Source organism: Neovison vison, chromosome 11, assembly GCF_020171115.1.
Source record: "Neovison vison isolate M4711 chromosome 11, ASM_NN_V1, whole genome shotgun sequence".
Lineage (NCBI taxonomy): Eukaryota > Metazoa > Chordata > Mammalia > Carnivora > Mustelidae > Neogale > Neogale vison.
The window spans coordinates 107201364-107224767 of record NC_058101.1 but is presented as its reverse complement, the minus strand read 5'-3'; the positions used below and the strand labels follow the sequence as shown (position 1 = coordinate 107224767).

The window sequence follows — 23404 nt, the reverse complement described above, 5'->3', positions numbered from 1 at the left end:
GACAGAAACTTAAGTTCTACTCTCTTAGCACATTTCAATTACACAATACAGTGTTATCAACTAGTCATCATGAAAGAATGTAGCTACTTTTTTTTTTCTGATTACTTTCTTTTCTTTTCTTTTTTTATTTATTTCTTTTCAGTGTAACAGAATTCATTGTTTATGCACCACACCCAGTACTCCATGCAATATGTGCCCTCCCCAATACCCACCACCTGGCTCCCCAGACCTCCCACCCACCCCCCCGCCCCTTCAAAACCCTCAGATTGTTTTTCAGAGTCCATAGTCTCTCATGGTTCACCTCCCCTTCCAAGTTCCCCCAACTCACTTCTCCTCTCCATCTCCCCATGTCCTCCATGTTATTTGTTATGCTCCACAAGTAAGTGAAACCATATGATAATTGACTCTTTCTACTTTCAATTTAGGAAAAGCTACATGTTTTAACGGCATCATCTGTGCTATGGATAGACAGTTTTAAATTGTGGGAAGTTTTCAAGTTGAGTTGAAAACTTCCTTACCATTTACTGATCCAAATCTACCCTCTGGAAAAATACAAAACAAGTATGCTTCTGATTCTAAATGACAATCTTTTAAATATGAAGAACAAAACTCTCACATAATACCTTCTTGAGCTTTGGAAAGATTTTACTTTTATTATCCTCTCATGGCCTGATTAGCATTACATTAGTGGAAATTACTGAAGAGATTCTAGATGATATCAAATGGGTTTTGTCTTGTTTTGTTTAGGGGTTTAAAACATAGAGAAATCAACCCTTTCATTATTATTTTTACATTGTAGCATTTGATTACAGATAATAAAGACAGCCCTTCAAAATCTATTTTTTGAAAAGCTGCCAAAAGTTTACTGCGTTTGAGCCCTTGCATTAACTTCTTACTTAACAACATCTTTCACATAGCATTGCTTTAGTAACTGCATTTGTTCCTCTGCCTGGAATATACATATGTACATATAAATATGTATATGTACATGTATGTATATACATATATATAAACACGTATGTATATGCAGGTGCCTAGGCTCCATGCCCAGTGTGGAGCCCACTGCTGACCTCATGACCCTGAGATCAAGACCTGAGTCTAAGACCTGAGCTGAGATAAGACTTGGACGCTTAACCAACTGAGCCACACAGGTGCCCTCACCTGGAATATTTTCTTAGAAACTGCTGAGTACCCCGATTTTTCCATCCTGTGGTGTCCAGTCCAGACTCTACCCCTCCAGTGAAATCTTTTCTGATTTCTTCTAGTGGATATAATCTTAAATTTCTGAATTCCAAAAGTCATTGACTAACACCTCTATATTGCATTTATTATTTAATTTTGATCTCAGCCATTCTTCTATGTCTTTAAGACATAATTTCCAGATCTTTAAAGAGAAGTATCATGCAATAAGCTTCATGTTTCTTTGTGTTTCACATACCACCTTTTTAAAATTTTTGTAAAGATTTTATTTATTTATTTCTCAGAGAAAGAGAGACACAGCACGAATGGGGCTGTGGGGGGAGCAGCAGGCTCCCTCATGCAGGACTTGATCCCAGAACCCTGGGATCATGACTTGAGCCAAAGGCAGACGCTTAACCAACTGACCCACCCAGGCGTCCTTACATACCACCTTTTATTTTTATTTATTTTATTTATTTATTTGACAGACAGAGATCACAACTAGGCAGAGAGGCAGGGAGAGAGAAAGAGGGAGAAGCAGGCTCCCTCCTGAGCAGAGAGCCCAATGCAGGGCTGGATCCCAGGACCCTGAGATCATGACCTGAGCTGAAGGCAGAGGCTTAACCCACTGAGCCACCCAGGCGTCCCCGTACCACCTTTTAAATACAGATGCTCAGAAGCTAAGGATTGATCTTGGTATTTCTCTTAAAAATTTTTTTTTCAGGAAAATTCTTCCTATTCCCTTTGGCTCTACTTCAGATGGGATGGCTTTTAGTGACTTTTCCTCATCCTGCTCATCCTTTTTCTGGGAACACGCCACATTGGCAATACCCCTATAAAAGTGTGGCCCAGAACGAATAGAATCTTTTTGGTGGGTTTAATCAATGTAGAATATGAGGGAGGATCTATCTTTCTCCTGTAATTTGGATACTATATATATCATATTGTAACCTAATAAAATGCTGATGTTTTCAGCAGCTTGCAGTTCACTAAAATCGTACTTGAGAACAGTATGGTCTTTGCTTTGGAAATCATATTTCTGGCTTGCCAGCCGGTTCCAGGGAACAGAATCATGACACTTTGGGGACAAGGAACGCAGATAGTGCAGTCAACATTGACATGAAGAGAATTATTCTCTTCTTCCCACAGAATGCTGAAGCCTGCACATGTTTCCATACACCCCTTCTTCTTTAAGCTATCCTATCATTTATGCCATATGACACTCGGCCTAAGGATACACTCGTACAGTATATGCAAAATGAAAGAATCATGGCAAATTACCATATCCATACTTCTGATCCACCAGATGGAAAAGGTGAAGTATTCCCCATCTTTGCTAAGTACTGCCTGAATACCAGCTCCGTTGAAAAGGTCTTTACTATTTTTGGATACAGCATATTCGTAGCAGGAGTGTATCCTCACAAATTCCAAATTATCTTTAAGGATCTAAGTTTGTCTTTTGTCTTTTTTTTTTTTTTGACACAGAAAGAGAGAGAGCAAGCACAAGCAGGGGGAGGAGCAGAGGGAGAGGCAGAAGCAGGCTCCCTATGAAGCAGGGAACCCAATGAAGGCTCAATTCCAGGACCCTGGGATCAGGACCTGAGCTGAAGGCAGACACTTAACTGACTGAGCCACCCAGGTATCCCTAAGTTGTCTTTTTTTTTTTTTTTTTAAGATTTTATTTATTTATTTGACAGACAGATCACAAGTAGGCAGAGAGGCAGGCAGAGAGGAGGAAGCAGGCTCCCCGCTGAGCAGAAAGCCTGATGCGATGCGGGGGCTTGATCCCAGGACCCTGAGATCATGACCTGAGCCGAAGGCAGAGGCTTTAACCTACTGAGCCATCCAGGTGCCCCCCAAGTTGTTTTTTTGAAGAATAATTTCTTCTCTAAGTGCCCCCCCACACTTTTTATTGGCATTAGGTTGGCACAGCAGGAAGAAGGAGAATAGATGTTATAACTAACAGCTCCCTGGAGGATAAGGAGAGGCTTAGGGAGAAGCTCTACAGAATATCTCACTTAATCCTTACTACAAATCTGAGAGGCGGGTGTGACTGCTTTCATGTTATAATCTAAGGAATCGAGGTTGAGAAGTGAAGCCGCTTGCTCACGATCATGCAACCAGTAACTGGATGAACGGACTCCTATCTAAACTCAGCTTTCACTGACATCAAATCCATCACCCTCCCACCATTCCCTTCCGTCTCTTACAAATTATAAATGGATGAATGAAGTCTAGTCCTAGTGGTCATAGTAATTTAACTTTGAATATCGTATTCATAATTAAAGATGTTTTAGCTTTTGCCAAAATACATATTTGAGAAAATGAAATATGATGCACATTTACAACTGAGGGTACGGGTTGCTCTATAGATAAAATGGAAGTTCTGTTTTGTAGCTGGTGAGAGAAAGCATTTATTCTTTCAACATTGACGCAACACAATTTATTGGAGTGTCTGATAAGACAAAAATTTTTTCAGATTCCCTTTTTGTTTATTAACACCAGAAATAATAACATTTTAACAGTGGCTACATTTACTAAGCATCTACTATATGCCAGGCACTGTATTCGGTCCTTCACAAAACAGAATCACAAATCTTCACAATATCCCTCAAAAATCGTTCTTAATCATTTGCATTTTGAAAATAAGCAAACAGAGACGTTATTTGCCCAAGGTCACACTCGAGAAGCAGTTAAATTCAGTTTTGGCCTGAATCTAAAGTCCTTATTCTTTTTAGAATTCCATGATATTCTCAACCTAACTGCACAAATCATTCAATGTCTGACAAGTTTTGGACAGATTCTCCTTCCACATTTATTCTTTGTAAAAAAACAAAAGAGCACTGAATTGGAGGGCCAGGAACCCCGAATGCTAGATGGGTTCTCTCATTTAATACTCACAAGACCTGAGGTGACTTAATGTTTTGAGGTCTCAATTACCTCCCCTAACTTTATCTAGAAAATTTATGACTACTTCCAGATACGAATAACAACAAACTTCTGGGACAAAGACCTCATCATTAATGCAATTATTGATTAATATTTTCAGTAATTCTAGAAGCTATTTATAGAACATTTTCCTACTTCCCTATAGGTTAAAAAAAAGAATAATTAACATAAAAATGCAAATGCACCAATATGTATTCTTTTTCTTCAGTGACATAAAATATTCATGCACAAATACTTCCCAAATAACCTCACATTAATAGGTTACTCATGAATTTTTATTATTTTGTATTATATGTGTGTGTGTGTGTGTGTGTGTATCTCACAAAAATACATGGGAAAAAAAACCCTTTAAACCAAAACAGTCCCAAATATCTATAGTCACGAAATTCACAGTTAACATTTCATCTTCCACCTCCCACGTTCGCCCCTGCCACCTGCCTCTAACTGTCACTGGGATTACAAAACTCAACTAGAGCCCTAACAGTGTGCTGTTCTCTGAAGTACTTGAAAGACATTTATCTCCAGTGCAGTATAAATAATACAAATGGTTGTACTTCAAGAATCACTAGAGACCAACTCCTGAGACCTTGTCTGAGAAACAGAGAAAGAACAAAGTCTACCATCAAGAAATCTCACTATTTCACAGGCAATTATACATGACCTCCTGTCATTGAACAGTTATATCAGAGGCCTGGAGAGGGATGATGACATATATACAGACCTTGCGTTATTAGCCAAATTTAGAGTGGACCAGATTGCATAGAAAAAAGTGCTCGTCTGTTGCACATGCACTTGTGAAGAATAGACAGAACAATACAATGGAAAGAATACTAATCCCCATGAGTCTGGAGGTCTGACTGCCAGTTCTTTCTCTGATGTCAAAGTTATGGTCTAAAAGTTATATAATCGTTTTTACTGCACCTGTAGAACCCAGTGTAAACATGGAAGCCATGCCATGCACAAGATACAAAATCAGTAATCAAGGGACAGCTCCTACTTGAAAATAGAGAAGAGCCACTGGACCTCTATTATTTTTAATGCCACAACTAGGTGCCCTGAATAGACCGAAACCCAAGAACAAAATTCATTCCTCTGTTTACCACACTATGCACTAAAATGCTAGGCCATATCCAAATTTGTAAATTAAAGGGGTTTCCCCTACTTAAAATTTGAGATTCTGATGAGACACAAAAACCAGTATTTCTTAAGAACTCAGTAACATTTCTCAACATCTTTATAATTGTCATCATCAGGGAGGATGATGATAAGGCAATGAGTGAAAAAAAAACAAGACAAAACAAAACAGAAATATCCAAAAAGACCTTCTAATTTAAGAAAAATTAGCGACATACTGCTAGCAAGATTTATTAACTAGTTCACCAAACCATGGGTTCAACACATTTCAAGTGGATTTCAAGAGGAATACAAAGCATCTTTTCTGAAAGCCTTTAGATTAGTAATGTAATGCTCCCAGCATACTTCTCAGGCTTTCTCAGCACCACTAGTGCTATTTTCAATAGAGGAGAGGAGAGGTCAAAAGAATGGAAATAATGAATTCTAATAATATTTTTCTTCTCCTTAAGTCTAAATGACCATCCACACCCATCTTCAAAAGATGGGACAGAGGGACAGAAAAGATGAGAAAAAGGCAAATGGTGGCACTCTAGAATCATTATAAAACAACCAGGAAAAGAAGGGGGTAAAAAGCATAATAGAACCAAGAATTAATAATTAATTAATTAATTAATTAATTTTTAAATTTCAGTTCTGCCACCTGTAGACTATAGATACCCCAGCAGGAAAACTAGCACAAATGAGTTCTTTTGGCAAAGTCCTACCATCACAGGAGACAAGATGTCTTGATGGATAAAATTCTTTTTTTTTTTTTTAAAGATTTTATTTATTTATTTGACAGACAGAGATCACATGTAGGCAGAAAGGCAGGCAGAGAGAGAGGAGGAAGCAGGCTCCCTGCCGAGCAGAGAGTCTGATACGGGGCTCGATCCCAGGACCCTGGGACCATGACCTGAGCTGAAGGTAGAGGCTTTAACCCACTGAGCCACCCAGGTGCCCCACATGGATAAAATTCTTGAGATAGTACCTATATACCTATATACTTACAGTGTTCTTTGCCAATATTTTAAGATTTTGCTGTATGCTGCATGAAAGTGTTTCTTTGATTCTGGGAGAGATACCATACATTTTTAAAAATCTGTATTTTCCCATAGAGATTACTTTTTTCTTTTATTAACATATAATGTATTATTTGCTTCAGGGGTACAAGTCTGTGAATCATCAGTCTTACACAATTCACAGCACTCACCACAGCACATACGGTCACCAATGTCCATAACCCAGCCACCCTATCCCTCCCCCCGCCCCCCAACCTCCGAGCAACCCTCAGTTTGTTTCCTGAGATTAAGAGTCTCTTACGGTTTGTCTCCTTTCCTGGCCCTGTCTTGTTTCACTTATTCCCTCCCAATATTATTTTTTTAAGGTACAATTTTCCTTAAGGATTTTGTGAAGACATATATGTATAGTTTTTGTAGTACATATTATAGCATCTATAAACACCATCTCTATGATTCCTTACATTTTGAAGCCTGACTTCTAACTCTCATTTCCTTTTTGTTTTTCCTTCAATGTCCTGTACTTGCCAGGTGTATTTTGTTTTAAAAAGATTCTTTTCATTATTACTAGTGACCTAGGCTAAGGGAAATTTATTAATTCATGAGGGTTGCTGTATTTGATGAGCAAGGACTACAACTTATAACTCACTTTTACTCTATAGTTCATAAAACTGATGACAAGAGTGAGTGTTCAGTCATTTATGGAGGCAGATTTTAAGTCTTCGTTTTTAGGTAATTTTGTCTTAATGACATTCTTCAGTCTGGGTTTCTTGAGAAATTTAGTATTTAAATTGCTTGATTTAGTACATAGGGTCTCTCACTGGCAAGTTCTCAATAACTTCCATGTAGTGACTGAATTTCGATCAATCTGAAGTACTTTATTATTAAAATATGAACAATAGGTATATATAATTTCTTTGAAGCTATGAGCTAATGATTTTGTATTTTTCAAAATACGCACATGTGTGTTACTCTATATAATCCTCTTATGCACATATCTAGTCCTTACCTGCTCCTCCTACCTTGTGCACTCATCCTTCATGGCACCTTATTACTTTGCTGTAAGTGTCCTACATAAAACTTGGTTGATGAGGGGCGCCTGGGTGGCTCAGAGGGTTAAAGCCTCTGCCTTCGGCTCAGGTCATGATCCCAGGGTCTTGGGATCGAGCCCCACATCGGGCTCTCTGCTCAGCAGGGAGCCTGCTTCCTCCTCTCTCTCTGCCTGCCTCTCTGCCTACTTGTGATCTCTCTCTGTCAAATAAATAAATAAAATCTTAAAAAAAAAAAACTTGGTTGATGGTATTCTATGTACGTGAAGGAAAGAGACTATACCAGATATATCTATGAAATAGTATGAGCCAATTTTATGATTGTGTGTGTACTCGTGTGTGTGTATTATGTGTTTCTCTTTTTAATATTATGTTAGTAAATTTTGAAGAAGCCCATTATTCAAATACAGAATTTGGGTAAGTCAATAAAAGGAAAATGATGGAAGGGATGAAGAAGGCAAGATCACTTTTTTCCTTTCACAGTGCTTTGCACCATACCTGGAACATGGTTGGTGCTTAATAATGTTGGTCAAAGAAAAGGTCTAAGGAAAGGAAAGAGAGAAAGGAAGGACAAGATGGAGAAAGACAGGAATGATAGAAAGAAGGCAGGCAGGCAAAGAAAAAGTAAAAACAAAATTTTCCAGAACATAAAACATGTAACTTCTCATGAGGCTAAAAATATAACTAACCACATATGAACAGTATGAAGAGAACATGCTGGAATTAAGAAGAAAGATAGTATGTCACTTCGGAGGCTAAGCCCTGTTTTAAAATTGCCAAAGTGTCTCTAAATTAGACAAGAGTGGAAACAATATTGGCTCTGTCACAAAGTAACTGTGTGAACTTGGACAAATATCTCTCCTGATTTGAGCTTTACCTTCTAAACTTGTAAAGTAGGAAAAATTATGACCTGTTCTGTTGTTTTCAAAGTATGAAGATCAAATAAAATGATATATGGGATTAATATACATGATAATATATATGATTAGATAAAATGTCTGGCACCTGAAAGACACAAAGTATCAAGATGCAGTTTCAAATTCTTCAAGGAAGGGATAGCTATCTATGTTTAACACATTGCCATTTTATAATTCCCACCTAATCACATCGAAATACTAACATCTGGAGAGTCTGGGCCAAAAACTGATCCTTGCAATCAGTTCAAGTCCAGTGAAACAGTGTGAATTTTTTCTACGTTACAATTTCACATAGAGAACTTTAGGCATTTTTTGCTAAGCCAAGAGGAAAGAATGAATTATGAGTTCTTTACCAGTTCTATCTTTAAGTTCTAATCCGTATAGTTATAATGCTAGAAATAAGGCTTAAGCCACTGTAGTTAATGAAAGAAAAAGGTTTAGCTGAAGCTTTAAACTGCTAGAGAAGTGGGCATGGCCTTAGAAAACACTGTACACCTATGCCTTGCTCTCATTCAATGTGGTCGATACTCGTAAGCGCCAAGTGCACTAGGATACCTGGGCAGGAGGTACCTGGAATACTGGCAGTATCTGTATGCAATCACAGAACACCCTTTTCACCTTCCAGCTTGTACTTGGTATCAAGCCCTGAGCTTGCTATGGTTCTAGGTTGCTATCTCCAAGATACCCTTGGCACTGAGTTAATATTAAGCCCATATCTTTGATATTTTCTGTGGAAAGTAAGATCGCTGCAGACTTTTTGACATTGGCAGGGTCAAGTTTCTTGCAGATCTAGAATTTCCAGACAACGAAGAGCAAGTGATACGCCCATGATTTGGTTCTTTAACATTATGTAGATTGTCCCTGTTTTTCCTCCTATTAAATGCTTTACAGAGAATTCGATTTCTAGAGAAATAGGTTTCAGTTCAGTCTAAGAATCTTCTAACCATCTGTCAGAAGATGGAATGCAACACTTCAGGACACATCCCCCAGCTGATCTCCTTCAACTGGCAGCAGGACTTGCCAATGAACCTGCAGGGAGGATTTATCATTGCTCCAGATCCTGTCTTCATCTTCGTTTAAGGTCTTGTAAAACTTCGAGAGCTCAATCCTCTAATTCTATAGGTGACACTCTGTGAAAAGCTGGGATTACCTCACTCACTGAGTTACTACTTACTTAGGGAAGTTCCACAATTGCTTCACTGCCAAAATCGGTAATTATGTAGCAATGATGGCTATGCAACCAAGAAGTTTATTTGTCATTGCAACGATACTGAGGATGCATTCAATTAAAACATATACTCAGGGTAATTCTTAAATATTAAATCTTGATGGGTTTTCTGTTTTATCCTCTGTCCCATTAATGCTTCAATGTAAGCAAGTAGACGACTGGACAAAAATATCTAATTAGAAAGTGACCTCCAGCAATGACACTTTCGCAATGGAGCTAAATGAACAAAAGCAAGAGTCTAAGTACCTAAGGGACACTTTTTAAAGAGAGAAATCATTTGAGAAGAACATAAGAGATACCCCATTCTTTTAGTAATGTATATATTTGAATGTATATCATTCATGTAATTTTAAAGGGATAGCAAATGACTTCATTTCAAAAGCTGTTCTTTTCTTATTGAAGAACAGTTAGTCACCTCAACATAATGGAGCCATGAGTTGAACAGGAGATTGGGACAAACACTGCCCCGAAAACTTGCAGATAACAAAGCTGACCTAAAAGAACATAGAGGTTAACTTGCGAGCCCTGGCGTCAGACTGCCAAGTTTCAATTTCAATCCTTTTGCAGGTTGTGTGAACCTTGGCGAAAGTGTGCAACCTCTCTGTGCCCTAGATTTTCATCAGTAAAATCATGATTAGAATGTAATTCATGGAGTGTTGAAAGATTAAATGCATTTACACATGGAAAATTAGAGCAGTGTCTGGCACAAAGTAAATGTTCTATTATTACATTATTATTATTATTATTATATGCAAGTTGCATGAATAAAAAAAATTTTTTTCAAGTGAAACATTTTAATTCTGTAAAACATTCTAATTTAACATATAAAAATGCTGTATGTTAAGACAAAATAAAGAATATGCCAACTTTATAAACTCACGGTGACGTTTTATAGAAAAAGGCCTAAGTAACATTTGTGCACATGCTATCCCAACTGAAGGGAAATATTTACATTTACTAAATATATTATTACCAGCCTAAGACTTTAAAGAAAATATACCAAGCTGTAGCAGTCAAGGTGACAACGATAATGATAATAGCATAAGAAATTATAATCACAGTTAGATTAATTTCATATACTAAAGAGTCGTGGATATAGCAGGCAGTAAAAGAGGACATTCTGCCGAAACCCCTCACTCCATTCATCTCAGAGGGGCGATTTCTCTGAAAACCAATCAAAACTTCCCAACTGAAAGTTCTCTTCAGCCTTAAATGTCTACATAAATTTCTTTTCTACTACCTCATACTGATAATATAAATAGCTAATGCTAAGAGTTTTCTTAATGTTTTCCATGTTGCTCCTCTGTGAGGTTGTAGATTCCATATCATTTGTCCACAGACTGTCCTAGATTTAATAATCATTATAAAGAAATTATTTTTCCAATGTGTGTAAAACAATACTCATTTGGGTAAGGAATAAACTTTTTTTAAGAATAAAAATGCTTACTAAATAAAGGAAGGAATTACTATTTTTCAATGGGACATATCTTACTTATTGTTTTGCGTTAGTAACAACAAGAAAAACACATAGCCTACAACTTGCTAGCAAATATCTAATAACAAAATGCTACCGTGAATATATACTTATATTTCGTATATTGAGAAAAGTGATCTCGGCAAACAGTGGCTCAGGACCAATTAAGAGGATCTTTAGATTTGATATGGTGGCAGGAGAAAAGTAAAAGCTGTGAAAATTGTGGCCATTGGATAAAATCTCTGGATTAATTTTACCTAACTTGTAAAGCACTAATGATGATATTTATGCCTGTGGTTGTAAAGGTCTAAAACATGCTTTAAAAATGTTGATGTCAAGCTAAAGCTTATTCCCATAGTTAAGACAGGCCTCAGGTTCTACAGAAATGGTTTCCTACTTATAAAATGTGCTCAGTTTTGTAGGGAAGTAAGATTTTGGCATGTTATAGAGGAAGACACTACAATTCTAACTTAGGGTTGCTTGGGCATGAATTCTACTCCTTTCCAGAGATAGCCCCCCCTCCCCTGCCCCCAACCATCTCCCTTTTTTTGCCCAGGATAAGGATCTAGTTGGTTTTGCGTTTGGCTCCTGAACCAGGCAGGTGCCACATACCACTAAGTTTGTGAACACAATTCCTAAAAGATGAAACAAGGTCTTGGTATGAAAGAACTACACTAGGATAAGAAATGAAGTTCTCTGGGCACCTGGAGGGCTTAGGTCATGAGCCTGGGATCCCAGGATCCTAGGACTGAGTCCTATAAGGGGCTCCCTCTATGTCGCTCCCCCTGCTTGTGCTCTCTCTCTGTGTCAAATAAATAAAATCTTAAAAAAAAAAAAGAAAAGAAAAGAAAAAAGAAAGAAAGAAATAAGGTTCTCAGGGCTGGTAGCCCACGGCATTGATGGTGTCGCTGAGGTTTGAGTGCTCACACTAGGCAGCAGGGGACCAAGGTAAGCTGACTTCAGACATGTTGCATTTGCTCCTGTGTGTCCACATCATGACTGCCAATAAGATTCTTCCCTTGGGGGAACCTGGGTGGCTCAGTGGGTTAAAGCCTCTGCCTTCAGCTCAGGTCATGATCCCAGAGTCCTGGGATCAGGCCCCGCATCGGTCTCTCCGCTCAGTGGGGAGCCTGCTTTCCCCTCTCTTTCTGCCTGCCTCTCTGCCTACTTGTGATCTCTGTCTGTCAAATAAATAAAAAAATTAAAAAAAAAAAAAAGATTCTTCCCTTGGTTTCTTACAGGAGGAATTCAATCCTCCCTTTAAGACAGTGTGCCAAGCCATAAATTTTCTCTTTATTTATAAATGGTACTTCTGAAGATCATGACTACTATTTGAAGGAAAATATTTGAGGATGTTAACTGTGTCAAGTTTTGGTAGGGTTAATATGCTTTATAAAAGTAATTCTATCAATTTTCCTAGTTTAAAAGTCCAAACCATCATAACACATTTCTTTTTCCCCATCAAAAAGGGTAGACTTTTCATGTTAGGATTTTAACATACGATGCTTTTCTTGTCTTATCCTTGAAACCCAATTTTGCACCTCTCTCTTCCTTAACCTACTTTAATACTGAATTAATTTTCTTCCCCTTCATTTTTAATATTTGGTCTTAATTACTAAGTTAGTGGGGTTGCCATTTAGGTTTTTCTTCTCAAATCCAATATGGATATAGAGAAATACAAATATACATACCAGGGGTATACACTCAGTTCCAGGAAGAGCTACTGATAGTAAAACTAAGTAATTAAATAAAATTTATTAAATGAAATGTATTTTGGATTTATACATTTCATTTAATAAATTTTATTTAATTACTTAGTTTTACTATCAGTAGCTCTTCCTGGAACTGAGTGTATACCCCTGGTATGTATATTTGTATTTCTCTATATCCATATTGTATATCCATCCACCCATTCACCACCCCCCCACCCACCCATATGAAGACTCATCTAAACTACAGGGAACTGGCAACCTTGTGTGATTTCCTTTAGATTACTCTGAAGCACAGGTATATCGCTAGAGAGATCAAAGTTTAAAACACATTTTTCCAGAGGTTCGTTATAATTTTTGGCCAAACTAAAGCAGAGTTCACATTTGCCCCTTATTTCTCGATACGGAGAGATTTTACTCTAAGATTGCTTTCACGTCACTTCATCAGATAAGCTTATTATTATTATCATTTGGTCTCCATGGACTAGTTTCCACTTTCACTTAACACCACTCCTTTCTTTGTAGTATTTTCCAAGTATGTCTGAATCATTATTGATGGAATTCCTTATTTAACATCTATTTCACCACCAATTTAAAAACCCAAGTAGGGTGAAGGAAAATGCCCATCTTGTTTATTTTATACCTGCAGCACCTAGCACAGTGCTTAGTATATGTAAGTTCTCAGTAATGGTTTGTTGCAGTGGTGAGTGGATGAGGTTGAAGTCATTTTTACAGGTGGCATATTATTATTATTATTATTATTTTTAAAGATGTTATTTATTTATTTGACACAAGCAGGGGGAGCAGCAGAGGGAGAAGCAGACTCCCCGCTAAGCAGGGAGCCTGATGTGGCACGGCTCAATCTCAGGACCCTGGGATCACAACCTGAGCCAAAGGCAGATGCTTAGCTGAGTGAGGCACCCAGGCGCCCTGACATATCATTATTATTGTTGCTGTTGTTCTTCTTCTTATTGTTGTTGTTATTATTAGCAGAAGCAGTGTGCATGTATCATTCTTGCAGTGTTCTTCTGTTCAGTGGGTTTGGGTAATTATGAAAATTGTTTTACCCTTAGGGCTACAGATTCAAAGGAGGAAAACAATTCAAAGGGGTAAAGTGCTCTGCAAATGTTTAACTCCAAGTTGGAAAGGGTATCAGAACCGGGTACAACAGTAACTTAAAGCGAGGTAGAGCTCTGTGGGTCTGGTAGGGCCCTTTGGGGCACTGTCTTGCTATTTAATTTCCAGAAAGAAAATGCTTCAATCAATGAATGTGTTGATGGCCTACCATGTATAATGCATGCTACCTGGCTTTATCACGTGCTCCAAAAAGCCCCCACTTCAAACTAATTATAATCCATTGGGAAGACAGAGCAATGCTAACTACAGGAAGAGCTAACAAGAAAAAAAATTAAGTGATAAATACAATGGCAAATGATTGGTATTTCGGGAACTCAGGGAAGGCCTACCAATAGAAGTCTTTAGAAATTGTGTCAGACTGATGATTCACAGACCTTGTACCCCTGAAACAAATAATATTTTATATGTTAATAAAATAAATACAGAAATAAAATAATACAAAAGAGAGAGAGAGTCTTTAGAAACTGACTGGAGTCTGAGAACAGGCCATTTAGATGGGCAGAGAAGAGGGATACAAGTATTCAAGATAGAAAAAAAGTTATGTGGGCAAAGACGTGGTAAAAGGGAACAATTTGTACAGGGCCATGAGTGGAACAATGCAGCTCGCTAAAAGCGAAGGGTTCACCCAGGAAGAAGCAGCGAGATGGTTTATAAAGGTAGATCGAGTCACAAAGTGAAACTATAAGAGGCTGAGGAGAACAGGGTGTTTTTCTGTCAGTTTCCCTGAAGCCACTGACAGGTGGCATAATGATAGCAACATAAAATATTCAAAGATGATAATATCTTAATACCGCACAGCATTTTGTTGCAAGGTAATTTCATCTATTATTCACAGAAAAAATTTTTTTTTTCTCCTTTTGCAGAGATGTCACTGCGTGTCAATACATGTAAATGAGCTGGCGTTTCCTTGCAGAGCTGTGATCGCAAGCTCGCTGCATCTTCTGCCCAGACAGGATGCAGGAGTCCTCAGAGTGAGGAGACAGAGGCCGGAGGAGGGTTGAGTGGTTGGCCTGTGCTCCTGTGGGAGGGCAAGGCTAAGCACCATATGGATCAGTGTGGGCTACAGTAAGGAAGGGCCACTCACAGTCCTCATTACTTTTAGAAAGCCTCTTTTCATTGCAGGCAAGTATGAACCTACAGACATTGAAACACGAAGCTGATCACACACCTAGGATTCATTTTAAGATGGCAGAATACACCCATTTTTCTCATTGTCTCATCCAGCCGAAGAGCTCTTGCCGCTGCCTTAATTTGCAGGTGCTTAAAAATTGCATCATATTTTAATTCTTGGGTTATACACAACTACAGAGCCTTATATGGTCATCTGTTTCTAAGAATCAGATGGTTAACGTAGAGATCCTTCACTGCTCTCTTTCCATTGATGATATTTTGAAGGAGTTTGCAACCCAGCTTTCTGGCACTGCCTTTTACAATTCTCGTTAACATTTATTTTATTCAAATACAGTAATAGCCTTACTTCAGCCGTGAATAACTGACTCCCACTCCCACATACTGTACACACTGTTAGTATAATAGCTTTAAAGTGCTTCAGAGACTTTACACAAAAGTCTTTTGAAATTATGCTCAAACTGAAGAATATATCTTTCTTCTTCCTATCAGTTTATCTTTTTCTCTCAGGAGAATTTTTTCTTTTATGAAAAGGTTCCCAAAATGAAATGCTTCTCTCCCCTTCCCGAGAGATTGTGATCTACCCTTAAACACAACACTACAAAGGCTCCAAGATTGCAATCCACTCATGTCTATTGCTTTTTGTTTTTTGTTTTTTTTTTAAGTTCATGCCTTGTTAAATCAGAACCATAGACAAAGAAGCAATGCATACCCTGTGGGAGAAATCGCCATTGGTCTCAAGCAAAACTGCTACCCAGCCTCATAATCAGAGGAAAAACTTAAGTCTGTTTTTATGGAGTGAAATCTCAATCTTCTTTTTCTTCTTCTTTTTTTTCTTACTGTTTTGACTTTTTTTCAATCATTTAAAAAAAAATTGTATGTATACTCCATGCTACTTAGTAATTGGTCTCTGTCAAGAAAATTACTTTTTTTGGGTGCTCCTTTCACTGGGTGAAATAGAAAAAAATTGTTTTCATGCCATAAAGAAATAGGAAACTAAGTGTTCAGACTGTATATACTTTTGGGGAATAGTAGGATCATGATGGGACAGGCAAGATGACCGGCTGGGTTCCTGCATGCCTTCCAGGTACCACTGGGGAATTCTCTGGAATGAGAACCCACATCCAATCCAAAGGAATTCAATCTTACTGCTTTTATACAAAAGGGTTCAAGATTGAGATTTTGTTTGGCCAAAAAAAAAAAAAAAAAGAAAGAAAAAAATTAATTCAGAAACACTGATGTTGACTTTATTTTATTCTATTTTTCTTTTTCTAATCAAACGGTCACCATTCTTTATGTCCAGATCATGTTTTACCTTAAACAAGGCCTTCTCTGACCACTCTACAAAAATGATTCCTTGTCCAACCGACTCAGTGTTGGTTAAGCTAAGCTAACTCTCTTACCTTCACTTAATGACCCTGTGTCCTATATTTGTATTAAATCACCCAAAGGTGTTAATTCATCAACTGGGCACACCAAGAACATGGTTTGTTTTACTTTATATGCTTCTTGCCACAGAGTACTAAAGACAGCTCCTCTTCTAGAAATCAGGCAACTAGGAAACAGAGGACAACTCTCCCTTGCTTCCTGCCATCCATCGCTGTGACAGAAATGTCACAGTGCCTTCTGATAGTGACTTCACTCCAAGGCCACAGAGGAGGGCCACACAGTCAAAATGGCGGTGTAAGAGACTGTGTGGTGTGACCATCCCACCCCACCCAGCAGGTGTGTCTCTCTGGCCTATGGGGTCGGGACAGCCATGTGAGGTATCTATAGGACAACACAGATGTGTTGGGGAGGTGTTGGGGCGGGGAGGCAAGGATCTCAGCAAGCCACCCTCACCCTCAGATATGCTGCAGGGATGTTATCTAGACCAATGCCAACCAGAGTTAACGGCTTTTTCACATTTTATCCCCCTTTCTGTCACACCTGTAACGCTCCATGTCATCTGAATATAGAAATTACCTTGATAAAAGAAGATAATGTGTCCCTTGCTCCTCCCCTCCTCTCTAGAGTCAGTAAAGAATGCCCTCTTGTTTCCTGGTCTTTTTTAGGCACACAAGTATAGAGTTTCATAAAGGAAGGACAGGATGCTAAACCAGAAGGCACGGGTTTGATTTTAGTTCTTTACTACCTAACTGAGTGACCTGGGGCAAAGCAATTAGCCACAGAGACCCATTCTGCATACTAAAAGGGGTGGGGGCTAAGGATATTTATTTTGAAGTTTAACTCAATTTTTTTAAAAAATAAATGAACATGCTCTGGCTCACAGTAGGTACTGAATAAATGCAATTTAAACTTGAATTTGAAGCAAAAGCTTTTGCTCATGTCTCCTAAGCCCTTACATACATCATCACCCTGTTTTCATTGAAAGCCACATCTTTTTTAAGAAGCGTGATTTTGGATTACTTTCAATTATTATTTCTTTTAAAACTTCTATCTACCAGAGCAGTTCAGTGTAGATCCTGCCATACATTAGAATCTCCTGCAGAACAGTTAAACAATAACAGTGCCTGGGCTCTACATCTGACCAACTGAATCTGTAACTCTGAAGACAATCACAAAATTTGCATCCAGCAATTCGTGAAAAAGCCAGGAAAAAGAAAGAATGACTAAAAATCCTTCAAACCAAGCCATTCAACCATTCAAACCAAACCCAAATGAAACATTGCAAGACAGGGTAGGCAAGACTGCAAGAGGGATCTAAAACCACTTACCTTTGTTATTGTATACATCTAGGTAATTTGGTGCTGAGAAAATTGTAATTAGAGAAGGGAAGCCTGTCGTTTGGCTTTTCCTGTACATGCGATACCTAAACACAATAAAGACGAGTTACAACAGGATATTATGGGGGGGAAGATGGTATCAAATTACAGATTCAAAATAAAATATTCAAGTTATGTTTTATCACTCTGAGACAACTCAATTACTTAACATTAAACAAAATATTCTCTCTAAAGTCTGTTACACACAGACAGGATTCCTCCCAAGGTCAACCATGAAAACATACAATCAGGTGGATAATATCCAAAGAGGTCTTTCCTAAGTTTAACAGGCCTGGGAACGGTGGAATTCAAGGCAAAATCATAATTCATATCCACATGTGCAATGGAGAACAAGAAGGTCCCTTTTTGTATGAAGATATCCTTGTACCTACCACTTTTTTTAGAAGTTTACCAATATTTTTGACATAAGACTGAATAAGCAGAGCAATATATAAATCCTTCACACTAATAACTGGGCTGATTATTCAATTTATCTACAATATTTATAATATTCTGTTATGGTCTTGAGTAAGCAATTTGCTTTTCAAAAGATGTGCAATTAAATCTATGGGTTTTACATGTTCAAAGTGTTTCTATTTTAGAACTATATTTATTACCAATCTCTTCTGGCATCTGCAGGTTGAAGATTACTGTCTGAGCAGGGTAATATTTAATCAATCAGTAATGAAACAGAACATCTGTGAGATCTTTGGAAATAAACCAATAAGCCAGTTACTTTTCTTGTACTTAGATAAAAATAGGACTTTAGTCCTCAAATAATCAAAAAATACAGGAAACTCTGGCACTTATCCATTAAGGTGAAAATACATCTCATGACTTCTATGTAACAGATTTTAGGAATATTGGTTTAGAAAACTTCCTATAAAGTGCAAAACAAAATTTATCATTTCTTGGGTATTCTGGGTCATGTTATTTCTGGCTGACTAACCATACCAACTTTAGTTGGGTTTTAAAATACCTCAAATATCTGCCTTTAGGTAGATAAATAGCCACTTTAAGATTTATAATTGCACAAATATGTTGATACTACTTTCCCTAGGAGAAAATATACGCTCAAGAATCTTTTGAAATATTCTAGAAGTATTTATTTTGCTCATCAGACTAAACTCTGCTGGTGGAAAAAAATCAGAATGTAAAAGATAATTAACGCCCCCAATCTTAGTATCTTGGCATTACAAATGGTGATTAGCTATGTAGGCTTACTTGACAACAAATGAAAACAAAGAAACTAGATGACATAATCTCAGTTTAATCAATCATATGCTCCTTTCAAACAAACATGCTAATTGATTTTAACCGATGAACTTAAAGTATTTTCGAATAAGCAGATGATTACAGGTCTGTAGTGGGATTAACCGAAAGCTGCTTAAAATGTTCAGTTGGGACAGTTAGTCAAAAAAGCATGGTGACACAACTGCCTTGAAAGTTGGGGGGAAAAAAAAGAAAAAAAAAATTATTTGAGGACCTGACTTGTTGGCATATCGCCAGGTTATATCAAAGCTCAGCTACAACACACTGAGTACACAGAATTGGATCAGTTCATACCTGTTGATTATTGCTTGAAATAAGCTAATTTTGAAAGAAACAAGCTGGGCCTTGACTTAGGATCATCAGATATGGGCTAACTTCAGAATGTGGTCATCGCTATTCCTAATTTCAGCACACAGGTTATGCAATATGAAGTGTTCCTCCCTTTCAGAAAACTCAGAATATGGAGGAACGAGTTTAAGCATCTGAAGGCAAACAATACCTTTCAGAGCCTCCTGAGAATGGCAGTGGACTTCAAATCCTAGAACGCATTACGCCTTTTCCTTCTTAATGCAGATTTAATGCACTATCAAACGGAACATCTGATGTTTCTTAGTTTTCTAAGCCCTTACAATCGGCCTACCAATTATAGTAAATATTAGACTAACCCTAGACCCTAAATTTTAAAATTTACCGTGTATTACAAAATCCTCTTGTGCATTTGTTAGAATATAGAATTTTCTCCCTCATTTAAATGCCTCTGCTTTTGTCCTTTAAAACTTCACAGGGGTCAGGAGTGATATTCTTTCAACAAGAGTCCACCGCGCGGTAGCTATTAAATATTTATGTGTAGTTCTCACTCACATCACCAACCGAGACTGAAAAGCTGCTGGTCATGTACTCACTTACTGGACAGTGGGAAGAGCAGGAGAGGAAAGAGAGCACACGGACCCATAGAAGTTAAGAAAGCCGGCTGAAAATCTTACCTGTTCAAGCTAAACATAAAGGCACTTTCAAGGGGACTTTACCACACATTTGTGACCACTCATTCCCCAGGACCCTGCCAAATCTGTGTCATCAGAAGACAATTTTAGGAACTGATTTCTTCAGGGAGAGAGCCTAGCACAAGGAATCCTCCACAGCCTGAACGAAGCGAGGAAGCTGTGACCCGGGGCAATGCACGGTTTCCATAAACCCACAAAACTGCTCACCCTGCATCTTGGGCTTCATGGGCTCGGAGTATAGATAACAAATTATTGTGCTGTAAGAATTCACATACAGCCGGGTAACTGCCAGAGACAAAAAGAAAAGAGAAAGAAGCATCTGTTATGAAGTTGTCAAGAGTAGCACATTTGTCTGTAACATCCTGACCTATGTGATTCGATCAGACGTAATCAAACGTACATCATTCATGAAACAAGGCTCTCGGCTCTCAGGACAGGCCTTTCCCCTGTGGCACAGAAAGCACCTGCCGCTCTACTTTTTACATAATCAGAAAGGGCTGGAGATGCGTGAATTGGACAGAGAACAACACTAGAGGAATGTCCACTCACAGGAAACATCAATATTATCAAGTCTACATTTAAGCACAAGTGAACAGAAGCATCAATATAACATGAGAATAGAATTGAAAATATAAACCTCCATCTCGATTTTCTCCAAGAGAGCACTATTTGTATTTGGATGCCTGTGCGTGCGTGAGTGCTCTACAGAGTGGACTGAGTTCGGGAGTGGGCGAGAATAAAGTAACCAATATATCACTCAAAATCTAAACAGAATTTTAGATTCTGTTTAAATTTTAGATTCTGTTAAAACCTGTGAATTATTGAATTCACAGGTTTTAAACTGTGTACTTTAAATATGATCAACAGAACTGTATCTTAAGACTGCTGCGTTACCTTGACTTAATAAAAATATTAAATATATAATCAAGATGATTTTGTCTGTTAAGAAGTCTCAAAACCAAAGAGGAGAACAGTATTCAAAATGAAATTCAAATTACAAACTGAACTTGTGGAACCCTGGGCAATCACACTGTCTCTGCTCTACAAATTTTTCATGAGATAAATGTATGTCATAAAAATGAATACATTTTAGGTGTTTCAAATAAAGGGACAGCAAACTAATGCTCATTTTAATATAAACAAACTGCAGAAGCTCACTAGAACCTAAACTACATGCACTATGAGAAATAATTCCGCAACGATAATTATCAATATCAAATATCAAAATAATATTTTGAAGAAATACTAAATAGTGTATGTCACTCAAATTATTTATTATAAAAGAGAAGATGAAAATAGTTTCTAGGGGTGCCTGGGTGGCTCAGTTGGTTAAGCATTTGCCTTCAGCCTGGGTCATGATCTCAGGATTCTGGGATCAAGCCCCACGTAGGGCTCCCTGTTCAGTGGGGAGCCTGCTTCTCTCTCTCCTCTTCATTCCTGCTCTCCCTCTTGCTATCTCTGTCAAATAAATAAAACCTTTAAAAAAAAAAAAAGAAAATAGTTTCTATGTTACAAATTTTGTAAGAATTCCCTGATCAAAAGGAAAAAAAAAATACCATTAATATGGCACACCATAGTAGAGATGTTGATTATAAAAAGGATTCAGTTCTTTGCAAAACTGAATTTGAAATAAAAAAGTCTTTGTGCCTTTGCACACATTTATGTGCATTTGTATGCATATGTATATGTGTTCTAGAATATTCTATCAATCCGCTAAGGAGAAAAAAAAAAAAAAAACCCTCATCAGGCCTTTACTTCCTAGTTGTCCCAGGTCACTCCAGTAAATACACCATGTAACTGATAAACATTAGTATAACCTACAGACTGGAGAAGATGGCCCAGGCTATGAACAAGGAAATATGTCCGTAATGGTACCTAGACCAAGAGCTGACCAACATGCGTCTTCAAAGACTTCCTACCCTAGGAAAAGGTGAGTATATCACCTTTGAGATCAGTGTGTCAACAAAAAAAAGCTTAATTGCCGAGGCACAGGTTGGTCTTTAAAAAATAGCACGTTTGGACATATTTAGCTATAAAGTGCCCAGCCAATGGATGACAGCATAGGGTGGCACCCATAAATGTTCCTTCCCTATCTCTTTCAGCCATTGATTTCTTGTGCCCTTGAAATACTTCCTTAAAAAGATAGTTTATTGCCTTGTTGTACCACTGAAAGACAGAGGTTGCTTGTCTAGGTCTGTCACTTTTTGTCCTTGGGCAAAAGGCTTGGCAGCACTTTTTAAATTTATTTTTTCCTTTTGTTAGAACCTATCCTAGATTTATGAAAGCATAATTTTAATATATTTTCTTCATGCTGAGTTTGATACCCTTATGTGTTTAAAGTTTCCCTCATGGAAATATATATCTGATTTTTAACGGTAATCTGAAGAAAATAAAATTAACCTTGCAGCAATATGCTAGGTTAATAGCATTAAGTGAGGAACACTTGTATTATTACTTGGAAGGAACTCATTTTGATGAAAATCTTTAGAAATTTAAAGGCATACATAATCAAATCCTCAAACTCTCTAAGAATTACAAACATTTTTCTAAATAAATTTAGAAAACACTTGAATATCATCTAGATTCCCATTATTGTCCAACTGCCTGCCTGGGCTACATTAAAGTCTTTGATAATATAAAGCAACAAAAGAACAAACTTCACAAGATTCTTATGCTTTTCAGTGGAAATGATGATATACAAAAAAGCATTCCAGCTAAAAAGCACTACAGAAGATATGTGTAGAATGATAGAGAAAGCAGGGTTCAGAACCCCTAATATCACGGAGGAAGCTGGAAAATCATTTATTCCCCAATAATTTGTCAAAGACTGACTGGTGACTTGTTCTATTTGTTAGAAGATTGTATTAGGCACAGGGAGGGGTGGTATGGTAAGTGTAAGGTGTAGTTTCTGTCTTGAGGATATGTATTACCTAGGTAGGAAAGTAAAGCATTTATTGAGATTTTATAGAACAAATAATGTACATTGGTCTGAGGAAATTTTCTGAAAAATTTCTATCACATTAGCTCTTTTGTATTCTTTTTTCAGTTTCTTTGCATTAATGAGGTGAAGCTTCTGAGATAGTATGACTACCAACAAGAAAGAGAAAGAAAGCCCAAGCATGGGCCCATGGCCTCCTTTTGAACACAGGGCTTGCTGGATCTCAGTCCTACTCGCAAACCTATCCATGGGTACCCTTGTCAAGCAAACCTAGTATGATTTTGTTTAACCCAGTGTCCTGGACATGTCTTCAAAGAAGACTTCATGCAAAGATCGGTGAAGGCCAGCTTCTAACTTTATGATACTCACTTACCAGCATGCAAAAACAAAAACAAAAACAAAAACAAAACAAAACAAAAACAAAAATTGTGTTTGGGGAAAAAGCTAGACTCTCTGAAAATGTTCTCTCTCTTTTTTTTTTTACCCTCCTCTTGGATATGATTTCTCCTTAAGCACTAGAGAATACTTT

At 37.7% G+C, this 23404-nt stretch overlaps 1 protein-coding gene across 2 annotated transcripts in view; it reads right to left on the bottom strand.

Annotated features, from left to right (window-relative positions):
* The window catches only part of PPP3CA (protein phosphatase 3 catalytic subunit alpha), a 325304-nt gene that overhangs the window by 38849 nt on the left and 263051 nt on the right, over positions 1 to 23404 (bottom strand). For both annotated transcript variants that reach the window (XM_044224402.1, XM_044224401.1), the window contains exons 7-8: positions 20145 to 20222; positions 17617 to 17711 (exon numbers count right to left, since the gene is read on the bottom strand). In XM_044224402.1, the coding sequence (XP_044080337.1) occupies positions 17617 to 17711; positions 20145 to 20222 (173 nt within the window). The remainder of the gene's footprint in view (positions 1 to 17616; positions 17712 to 20144; positions 20223 to 23404) is intronic.